General features: G+C 58.9%; 1 protein-coding gene across 1 annotated transcript in view; it reads right to left on the reverse strand.

Moving 5' to 3' along the window:
* Window positions 1-11,161, reverse strand: part of ABTB2 (ankyrin repeat and BTB domain containing 2) — a 170,971-nt gene that overhangs the window by 554 nt on the left and 159,256 nt on the right. Inside the window, exons 8-16 of the mRNA XM_077777477.1 lie at window positions 10,039-10,135; window positions 9,666-9,801; window positions 7,592-7,821; window positions 6,019-6,197; window positions 5,534-5,639; window positions 5,214-5,316; window positions 4,710-4,800; window positions 1,808-1,876; window positions 1,040-1,153 (exon numbers count right to left, since the gene is read on the reverse strand). Coding sequence (XP_077633603.1) covers window positions 1,040-1,153; window positions 1,808-1,876; window positions 4,710-4,800; window positions 5,214-5,316; window positions 5,534-5,639; window positions 6,019-6,197; window positions 7,592-7,821; window positions 9,666-9,801; window positions 10,039-10,135 — 1,125 coding nt within the window. The remainder of the gene's footprint in view (window positions 1-1,039; window positions 1,154-1,807; window positions 1,877-4,709; window positions 4,801-5,213; window positions 5,317-5,533; window positions 5,640-6,018; window positions 6,198-7,591; window positions 7,822-9,665; window positions 9,802-10,038; window positions 10,136-11,161) is intronic.

Genomic DNA, 11,161 nt, shown 5'->3' on the forward strand with positions numbered 1-11,161 from the left:
AACATCCCTTTTTCTTTTCCCCGTTTTTTTTTTTTTTTTTTTTTTTTTGCCTACGTCCCACTGCTGCCATCACTGAATGGCAGTCATCCTTGTTGAGGCAGAAACTCCCTTACTAATGGCAGGATCAGGGAGTCGGCACGAGGCCTAGCACCTGAGCAATTCACTCAGCTGATGTTCAGTAACTGTTTTAACTCCAGAAATATCAAGTATCCACTCCGGGCCAGGCACTGGGCACCAAGTTCTGGGGTCCAGGTCTCTGCACTGTGCACTTAGAGCTGATGTTTTCCTTTGGGGAGATAGAGAAACCAGAGGAACGAGCAAAGTAACCGCAGAGGGTGGTCAGTGCTGTGAGGAAGCACGGGGACATCTGTGGGCCTTGTGAGGTGCTCAGGAAGGCGTGAGCTGAGAAAGAGCTACGGTACGGGGTGAAGGGAGAGGTGGTGGGGTGCTAGGGGCTGGATCAAGCATGATACTTAGTCTGCAAGCAGAGGAAGCTTTGCAGGGGGTGGGGGTGGGGGTGGTGTGTGTGTGTGTTAAGTAGAGGAGTGACATGGTCCTAAGGCTTTTCAAAGAGCCTGTGGACTGCAGGGTGAAAGCCAGAAAGGGAGAGGCTGGCCAGCGCCATGGTCTGGGGAGGGGGCGGTAGCTTGGGGAGGAGAGGCAGAGTGGACAGACTGTTGCTGTGTTCACAGGGCGCTGGCCTAGATGAGGGAGATTAAAAGATACATACGTAATTCTCAAGTTTTGAGTCTGAGCACGGGAGCAGATGGCCATGCTGTTGCTAAGGAGTGGGGAAGATTAAGGAGGACAGGTTGGGGAAAAATCAAGGCAGAACTTGGGGAAGTGATGGGGCTCAGAGAAGCTCATCCCTTTGCCGCAGGCACCCCTGGCCTGGCACAGCTCGAGTGTGAACTGGGATGCACTTGGCTGGAAAACTCATCCGTGAGCGGCATGACTACAGAGGGTATTCCTACCTGCCTCCAGGTCTCTTGCTGCCCAGCCACCCCCGTTTCTTAGCCAGGCCCCAGCGGGTCCTCACCTTGGCGTACTTGTATGTGTTCACGGCACTCTCCACGCTGAGGGTCTGGGAGCACAGGATCTCACAGTGCCTCTGCAGGGCATCCAGCTGGAACAAGCTGGCCGCTGACAGCAGCTGGGGGGGGAAGGGGGGGGCGGAGAGACAAAAGGTGGCCTTGGATGTGGGCAGCCAGGCCTGTGGCCCTGGCATCACAGAACAGAAAGCTGCTTCGTGCAGGGGGCCCTGCATTCTAATTCTCGGAGCTCTGCCCGCCTCAGCAGGTCAGGTCTGAGGACGGATTTATTTCTGTTCCAGGTTACCTCGGTATTTGCTGGGACACCTTCCTGGAAGTCACAGGATGGGTGACAGACACTGGTTGGGATTCCTGACCTCACAGAAGGTCTTCAGTTAAAAGCTGTGTGCTTTGCCTACGTGACCTTGTAGCCAGGCACCTGGCCAGCAGGGGCTCTGTTTTCTAAGTTCAAGGAAGGGAACGGGAGGCCCTGCTGCCTGCTTTTGATCCTCCTGGGCCTAGTATCCCTACTGGGGAGCCCTTCCAGCTCCCCCACCCCAGGCATGGCCCAGGAGGCAGTGGGCACCCAGTTCCCTGTCACTGGAAGAGAGAGGACCAGCAGGGAATCAGGACCAGCAGGGAATCAGAATGTCCTCGACGAGGCCACCTCCCCTCCTTAGCTCTCCAGTGCCATGTCCCTGAGCGTGGGGTTGAGAGCCAGCGGCCGGGCACTGGGCGCACCGGCTCCCACGGCTTCCCCAGTGCCAGGACCTCACCTCCAGGATGTCAGCGGCTGGAATATCCATGGCTTCTGTTCCTCCGTAGTACAGATACTGCATCATCATCTGCAGTGGGAAGAGGCATGAACACCAAATGGCCCAGTGGCACCCACGTCCGCTGGCTTCAGAGTGCTGCCCGTACTCCATCCCGGGCCCGGCCACACCCTCCACCCTCTGCATGTGGCTGTGTGCACGTCCCCCAGTCCCTGACACGGATACTTTGTGCAATCTCTACAGGTCAGCCCCGAGACTCTCCCTCCTGACTTCCTGCATGTGTACAAGCTTCCCGCCATGGGATGGTTTCACTCTGATCCTCATGACAGCCCCATGAGCACAGAAGGGAAGGTACTGTTCACAGATGGGGACACTGAGGCCCAAGGAGGGAAGGCAGCATGGCTCAAGTCACTCGGGTCTTCTGACTCCCACAGCAGACTCCCAGGCAGTACAATGCTCATTTCTCTTCTTACCTAAATTCTAAATAGGGGCCTGGGGGGAGGGGAGCTACCCTCAGAAGCTGCTTCCAACTTGCCCGGCTGTGCTAGGACTCCAGCGTGGAGGTGAGAGCCAGACCCCGTCTCCCCCCTGGACTTGTTCCCTTGGAAAGCAAGCACAGAGCTGGGGTCGGATCTGGTCCAGAGGTCACCTCATTGCCTGGCCCAGACCTGGGGCTTGTGAGAACAGAGGGTCTGGGATATCAAATGAGGTGGCCTAGGACGGGGGAACTACATTTAATTTCACTGAGGTCTGTCACAAACACTGCCATCACGTTGGAGCCTGGGAGGTTCCCAGTTGGAAGAAAAATGGCCCTGGTTGGCTGCACAAACAGCCCCAGCAAGGAGCTGGCAAGTGTGTAAGTAAACATGGCTCCGGCCGGCACAGTCGGGCCCTGTTAGGAGCAGGCCCCCGGGCTGGAAGAGGCACCAGAGGGTCTAGGAAGCAGCCCAACCATGGGGGAGAAGCATGGGGAGGTGGCCAGCCTGTCCAGGCTTGAGGTCAATCCCCGGAGACAGTCCCTCCCCACAGAGTGGGGGAGTGGAGGGAGGAAGGGGGCTCCCGCGGGCCTCCAGCAGCCCCTGCCGGAGCACAGGTGGAGGTGTCTGTCCCTCCAGGAGTTGTGGGCCTCAGGCGCCATCCCTCGTGCACGGAGTGGCTGTCAGCACCCGCAGGATTGCCTGGGATGGAGCAGGCAGGGGACAGGGTTTCCCAGGCTCGTCTGCTAAGGGGTGGCCTCGGGGTGTGGGCCATGAGACAGGCGGGCCGGAAACCTGCAGCTCTCCTCCCCAGGCCCCACGACTCAGTGGCTGGGTTGACAAGGCCCAGCCACCTGTGGCCTGTGCATCTCCCTGAAGTCACTTAAATGGATATCAGTCCACAGAAGCCAGAGCTGAACTCTCTGGGGACCTTGCGGGTGGCTGGGAGGCGGAGAAGGGTTGACTGTGTGCAGCCCGGCAGCCCCAGGGTCCCGACAGGCTGCTCTCGGAAGGGTCCCAGGCAGGGTCTCCTATCCTGAACAGGCCCCCGGGGACCTGACTGCAGGGACAGGATTGGGGTCAAAAGCCAGGTAAGACCAGCAGGGCTATTCCTCAAAAGGCCCGGGTGTGGTCATCAGGGACCTTGGCAAGATCAAGGCCTGCGCTAATGCTATAGCCACTGGCCACATCTAGCTTTTAAGTATTTAGAATAAGACTGGCCTGAATTGAGATGTGCTGTGTCAAATATACAGTGGATTTCAAACGCTTATATTTTACACTTAGTATGAAAATACAGTCACTAATTTTTATATTGATCACATGTAATCTTTTGGCTATGATGGGTTGAATAATATATTATTAGAATTAATTCACTCATCTCTTTCTACTTTTTTATGTGGCTACTAAGAAATGTTAAATTACATATGTGTCTTGTATTATCGTTCTCTTGGACAGCATAGCTCAGATCTCCTTGGACCTGTTTCCTCTTCTAGAAAACAAACATAATGAACTGCTTCCCATGCTCTGGTCACTCTTGCAGGCCCGTCTCCGGACAGGCGGGGCCTGGTCCTGTTTAGCGCCATCCCCACAATGCCACAGATGATGAATGCCAATAAGTGGGTGAAGAGAGCATGAGGAGGAACCAGGCCATTTTAGATGGTGGCCCCCTGTGCTTCCGTGGGACCGACCTCTCCCACTAGGTCAGAGCTACCGTGTGCAAGGCCAGGCCCTGGACCCACAGCCCAGCTGCCCCTGGCCTCGCTCTCAGCTCCTGGGGGTCCCAGAGCCCACCACACAGCCTGGAGACCTGCAGTTGCCACTTTCCAAAAAGGAGCTCTCAGCCAGGGCTCCTCCCTCCGACTGGCGGCCCATCACGCACCCTCCGATGTTCTCCGAAGCTCAGGGACCTGACCTTGGTCTTCCACAACCAGGCCAGGCTCACCTGGCTTTTTCTGCCTGGCCTGCCTGCCTGGGGTCTGAGCCTTGGGAGGGGTGGAGCCGCCCACACCATGCGCCACCCCGCCCCTGCCTGCAGGCTTGTTGATGTGCAGGGGCAGGGGGCTGACATCACAGGGAGGCCCGTGCTGTGCTGCAGGAGCTTGCCCTGATTCACAAGGGCTCATACAGGCACGTGCGCCGGGCCTTACATGTCTGTCTGTCAGTCTGCACACGCAGTCATTTGGTGGTCAGAGCTCAGGAATCCTGAGGCCTCGAAAGCTAAGCCCACACCAGAATGGCCACCTCTGCCTCAGAAAGACCCAGATGCTCCCACCGGACCACTGATTTCGTGATCGCAGAAGGCACTGGGGATGGAGAGGAAGATAACAGCTAATCCCAGCTGCCTCCCAGCCCAGACAAAGCCACGGGGCCCTGGGCGTGGGGGAGCTCCCCCCTCCCCCGAGAAGCACGCGGCACGGAGAACCACACACCTGAAAAATGTGGTACTTCATGTCACTGATCTCAATGGTTTTGCTGCCATTGCCATCTTGTTCTGATTTATTGGTCATCAGCGTCTTGAACCTGGAGCAAAAGAGGAGAAGCAAGGCGGGTCTTGAGCAGGACTCTTACTCCATCATTCTGCAGCAGTGGTGCCATCCATCACCTGACCGGTCACTGGGAGACGGGACACTTTGAAAATGAATGCAGCGCTCCCAAAATGATTCTCGGCAAATGGCGTCTTACATCACCCTGGGCTGACAGCTGAGCTGGGCCCCAGTGGGTCCCCACTGCCCCCCCAGGGGTGACTGACTCCTGTATCAGAAAAGTGACTCTTCATTCCCAGACGTTTATGTTTTCTAATAAGTAGGAACTGGACCCGGAATTCCACCTCAGGGAGAGCCCCAGTCCCATCCCTACTGTCCCCCCCCACCCCCCCAGCTCCACAGGGCAGTCCAAGTGAAGCCGCCCCACCCCTCGTTCCCAGTGCAGCCTACCTGTTAGAGGCCGTCACCAGCAGGACTTTATGCGCATAAAACAGCTTTCCTTCCACTAGGAAGGTCACATCTGACATCTCCTTGTTGTTCAGAAAGTGAGGATCTGTGCCCAAAGGGAGAGAAGAGAAATGACTGAGGGCCCCCCACCACCGGGTGCTGGGTAAGCATTCTGACAGGTTGGGGGGTACAAAGGGGAGGGACGGAGAGGCTGAGGCTCAGGGCCTTGGCGCCAGGAATGGGGAACAGGAGACAAAGATGCGCAGGAAAGAAAAAGGAAGAAAGACGAGGAGGGGGATGTGGGGGGCGGGGGCAGGCCTCACCTAGCCTGGCGGGCAGGGTCTTCCGGAGCTCCGGAATGCTGGGGACTGGGCTGCTACCATAGCAGTGGGTGAAGATGGCAGCCAGCTGCTGGGTGACGGAGTCGTTCTGCGGGGCAGAGGCACAGAGAGGGCCTGTGAGCCTTCCCACCGGCCCGCCACGGCCGTCTGTTTGTAGCTACAGACACGTCAGGCTAATTTCAAAAGCCCAGGCCTGGATTAGAGCAGCCGCTGTTTCATTCCTCCTGGATCTGGCTTGGCAAGAGACGGCTGCCTGCTCCACCAGCACTGAATCCCCAAATTGCTCTTCTGGCCAGGCTCCAGCCCCGACAAATCCACGGCCTCCGGCCAGGCAGCGGGAGTCCGGGCGTGCAGTGTGCGGGAGGGTGCCTGTCTGTCTGCCGTGTGTCAGTCTGCGTGTCTGAGGTCCGGGCCAGGGCTCCGGAACCCAGCAGGCTCAGGGTGGGGACCTGCCTGACGTCACTCACCTTGCTGGTCTTGAGGATGTCGAACATGAGCTGTAAGCCCTCGGTCACCAGCTCCTCGTTGTATTCCTCCTCCTTGATGGAGCTGAAATCCCGCAGGAGGCTCTGCACCACTGAGTACCGTGACTGGGAGAAGGACGTCCTCAGAGACTCGATCCAGACATGCAGCTTCCAGGGGACACCTGGACACAGGCAGGGCAAGGGCGGGCAGTCACCTCCTCCGCGGAGCGCCCCCTGGACAGACCCCGCCTGAGCCCGCCCCCTGCCGCCTGCTTTCGGGGCAGGCTCTCCCACACTGCCTGCTCCGTACCCCCCGTTTCCCGCCCTGTCCCGTCATGCTGAGTGGCTCTCTCTGAAGCTTCCTTTCCGCCCGACAGGCCTTGCTGAGAGGTCAGGGGGCATTTCACGTTCTCATCAGATGAGGTGGAGCCAGCCCAACTGCAAGGGACCCGTTCGGCTCAGCCTGAGGCCATGCCAGCCCCACTGTTTGTGGGGCCCTGGAACCACTGACTGGGAAGACCTACTAATTACGAGGGGTGGCCAGGTGGACTTGGATGCCTAGAAAATACGCAGGACACGCGGGCCCACACCTATCTAAAAGGCTGAAATGAATCCTGACCTACCTCAGAGGGTTTTTACCAGCGCTCAGGTCACTGGCATTCAGTGGCATGTAATTACTGTGTACTGGCTCCCTGGAGTGTGTCAGTGAGGCCATAAAGTAACTTAAAACTACTTTGTAAAGGTCATGACAAAAACTAGTAATTTTCCTGGTAATTAGAGACATAGTTTCTTACCCCCCAGCCTCACTATGGAGTTAAATAAAAAAGGACGGATGGCATTCCCCAGAGACACATGACGTAGGTGGCATTAGGATCCTCAGTTTACTGACTGTACATGGGAATGATAGACCCATTTTACAGTGAAGAACGCTGAGCCTGACTGGCTGCAAGAAGAAGGCAGCACGGCCTCCTGCTCCCCCGGCCCAGCGTGGGGGTCTGTGTGTCGTGGCCCCCGTGATGATAAGCAACACCGCTGTCGTGCACGGAGTGCTTGCGGTGGGCCAGAGCCAGGCCCTCTGCCTCGTGCGACATCACACTTAGATGAGGACCATCAGCGCCGGTGGATATGGAATGGCTGGGCCATCACCCAGGTCTGTCTGTCTGAGCGGCCTCCCTGGAGGAAGGACAGTCCCACTGACTTGCAGACCCGAGGAGTGGAGTGTTTGGTCAAGTGACACGAGAACACCCAGGTGACCAGAGAAGTTGACTCATCCCGGGGGCTGCACATCCTAGGCCGTGACCAGGCCCGGGGTGGGGAAGCTCTGGCCAGGGAGGGTGGAGGGCGGGGGCGAGGCCCTCCAGATGCACCTCTGCTGAGGCCTGAGGCTCGGGGCATCTCCTGTCCTGGCCGTCAGCCATCAGGCCTGCACACACTGAGTCCTGCCCATGCCCTGCTGCCTTGTGGCCCATGTGCCCCCGTGGGCACCGCCGCCCCCTTCTGGTCTGCTGCAGAGTGCATGTGTGCGCATGTGCACGTGTGTGTGTGTGTGTGTACATGCATGCCCGCGAGGCCTCACCCAGCGCCCTCAGCTCCATGGTGATGTCCACGTAGCCGTGCTCGGCGCTGTAGTACATGGCCTCCTGCAGGGCCTTCATGCGGGTCCGGCTCAGCCGCACGGGCCCCTCGCTGCCGCTGCCCTGGCTGGACGCGTCACTCTCCTCCACGCCTTCAGCCAGGATCTCCTCCAGGGACAGCACGTCCGCTTTGGCCTGCTGGGGCTGGGTCAGGAGCTTCCTCAGGACATTCCTGCAGGCCACAGGACAAAGGAAGGGGACACCTGAGCTCCTCACCATGGACGGTACCCACCTGAGGTGCCCTCCAGAGCCCCGAGACCTACATGGGCTGCTGTGGGGCAACCGCAGGCACAGAGGGCTCACCGTCTTCTCCTCCTGGGCGGGCTGGGCAGGCCTCCCAGTGCCCTCCACCTGCAGCCAGCTGAGTGAGGCAGGGAGGCTACCGGGGACTCCCCCACCGCTCCCCTACCATCCTGGTACTACTAAGTCATGGGCTTTGGAGCCAAGCTGGCCCTGCCATTTTGCCTGTGTGATCTCAGACAGGCTGTTCTACGTCTCTGTGCCCTGCCTGCTCCGTCAGCTGTACAACAAGGATTAACGTGAGGCCAAGGTGATGGCATCGAGCGTAGAGCCTGATACATAGCGGTCCTCTGAGAGCAGCCAGTTTTACTCATGGAAAGTGTCTGAAACAAAGGACATGTTCCTACTCATTTGTCTCCCTTCCTTCCATTAGCAAGAATGACCTAAGGTCAAGATGCCTGTTACAGAGAATTCTGCTCGGAACGTTAGACTTGATGAAACATGCTCCCGTGTACTGTTGCACTTAACCCTGTGAGATCCCATGGACACCGCCATCCAGGGTGATGAATACAACTTGGTCAAGGTCACCCTGGGCAGGAGTGCAGACTCAGACCCAGACTCTGGTTCCATGTCCCGGGCTCATTCTGGCACATCCTGTGGCCTGGGATGGCTCTGGCATGGGCAAGTCCAAAGGTCACCTGGGGGCTGAGCTTCCTTCTGGCAGCAATGGGGCCCGGCCCCCGCCCCATTCTGTACTGGAGGTCACGTACCATGCAGAGACTCCCCCTGACCCGCAGAGACTTGGGGTCAGATGACTATAGCTTAGCTAGGCAGCTCACCAAGTTTACAGAGCACCCACTTCGTCATGCACAGCTGTGAAGGTGAGCCAGCCATGCCTGGCCCCCACCCGTGTTCCAGAGAGAGAGAGAGAGAGAGTGGACAGCAGGTGAATGGACAGACGGTCTCCATGCAGATGGTGGAGAGGCCCAGAGGCAACAGTGTGCAGTCTGGTACTTGGGGGTGAGGGGGATTGAGGTGGCGGAGCGGGGACAATGTCGGCAGGTGTAGGGGGGAGCATTCTAGGGAGGGGGCCGCAGCCTGGCAAAACTCTGGTTTGAGCAGGGCGTTGGAGAACAGGAAGTAGTTGTCCCACCTGCTCCTCCCTTCCGGCCCCTCCTCTGCCTTCAAATAACCTCCTCTCTGACTCTGTGCCGCCGCCCCCCCGCCCCCCCCAAATGGTTCTGGTCGCAGCCTGCTGCCTTCCCGTCACAGCCCTGGGCAGGCCTGGCCCCCACAATGCAAGATGCACCATCTGCTCAGGGAGCGGGGTGTGATTTCCCACACAGCGGCCAGGAGCCTCTTCGGGGCTGGGCCATATGCTGTGCGGAGCCCCTGGGGATCCGGGAGGCCACCGCGGGCCCAGAGAAGAACCGCTGAGCACAGGAAAGGACGTGGCCCCGAGATGGGCCAGTACTGGGGTCTGTAGGAAACGGGAGGGCCTGCCCTGGGGGTTGGGAGACCCAGGCTGCAGTACCAGTCTGCCGGGAACCAGCTGGGGGCCTCTCCCAGCACGGGGACCTCTCCACACCCAGGGTCTCTGAGCCTCGAACATCTAAGGCCTCTCTGCTGGTCGAGGACCTGCTTTTTCTTTCTGGGTGGCTTACATGCAGAACCCCCATCTGGAAAGATCTCTAGCTCTTTTGCTCCCCCTGGGGGAGACCTATTCTGGGGAGATGTGCCCTCACATCACACGGGGCAGGAACCCCAGGTGGGTACCTGTGGCCGTGGGCAGCCGAGTGGCTGAAGCAGTTCATGTCCTCGTGGAGGGAGGAGGCCATGCCATTGGCTTCCAGCATGCTGAGCAGGGGATCGGCGCCTCGGCTCAGCAACAAGCTCACCAGCTCGTAGTTCCCTGGAAGACAAGGCCGACTGAGGACACCACCACTGCCCACGGGGCCGCGCCCGCCTGCTGGCCCCCGCCTGGGTGCCGGGCTCTACAGAAACGTTGATGACTGGGGCAAGGGGACCCCCAGGGCCTCAGGAGGAGGGGTTTCAAGGCTCACCCCAGGGACCTGTGCCAGGCTGAGGGATGCCGCAGGGAGGGGCGGTAGAGCCCAAGGGCCGTTGGGGACCCCTGCTGTATACCTACCAGCTGCAGAGGCTAGCTGCAGGGGTGTCTCCGTGTAGCTGTCCTCACCGCCAGTCACAGCCGAGCCCTCCACGTGGGCACCAGCATCCAGTAGCAACTGTAGGGCACAGGACAGGGCACGTCAGTGTGGCAGGGAGTGTCTGGGAGAGGGGCCTTGACGAGTTCCCTCCAGGCATGTGACTGAGACCCTGCTCCCGCTGGGCAGCTGAGGAACTGCAACTTCAGAAGTTGAAGTTACCCTCAGGGCTCCATGTTTCTAGAATCTTCACCTCTATTCTTGTGACTTCAGACAAAGCCCCTAAGCTGTGGGGACCTCTGAGCTATTTCTCTATCTTAAATGGTTTCCTGGGGGGTGGGCGTGGATGGGGGGGGCGCCTGGGTGGCTCAGTTGGTTAAGTATCTGACTTTGGCTCAGGTCATGATCTCGTGGTTCACAAGTCCAAGTGCTGCGGTGGGCTCAGCCTGGAGCCTGCTTCAGATTCTGTGTCTCTCTCCCTCTCTGCCCCTCCTCGGTTTACACTCTCTCTCTCAAAAATAAACATTAAAATAATTTTAGAATAAAAACATGCTTTCCTATGACTTAATTGCAACGACCTTTCTAAGAAATGATGCAAATTGAGCGGAGTAAAAAGTTTCGCCCTCAATCCAGCCCGGGAAACTGAGGTTCTAGGAGGCAGCAGCAGGAGTGGGAAAGGCACCGTCAGAAGAAGCTGAGTGCCAGCGCTGGCCACCAGCTGGTGAGTGACCTGCGGCATGAACCTCCACCCCTCTGGGCCTCAGCCTCCCTCATCTGGAGAACGGCAAGAGGGTCGCCGCGCGGCGACGCTGCAGATGAAATGGCAGTCAAGTCACCACAGGGATTCAATAACCAGCGGCATCGAAGGCTCTCGTCAGAGAGGTCTGGCAAGCCACCCAAGGCTGGGAGGCGCAGGACTGGGGAGAGCCCCGCCGCCCAGGGCGCCTCTCTCGGGCTGGCAAGGGAGGCGAGGCGCAGGGCTAACAGGTACCGGGCGGTTCCGGCTGAGCCGGGCGGGCTTTGCCTCAGGGTAGGCGAGGTGTCTGCAGCGCCCCAACAGGTGGCTGCCGGCTGGGTCTCACCTTCCCTGACCGGCGGGAGGGCCTC

This window comes from Crocuta crocuta, unplaced genomic scaffold (genome assembly GCF_008692635.1).
Source record: "Crocuta crocuta isolate KB4526 unplaced genomic scaffold, BGI_CrCroc_1.0 scaffold384, whole genome shotgun sequence".
In the NCBI taxonomy this organism is placed as follows: domain Eukaryota; kingdom Metazoa; phylum Chordata; class Mammalia; order Carnivora; family Hyaenidae; genus Crocuta; species Crocuta crocuta.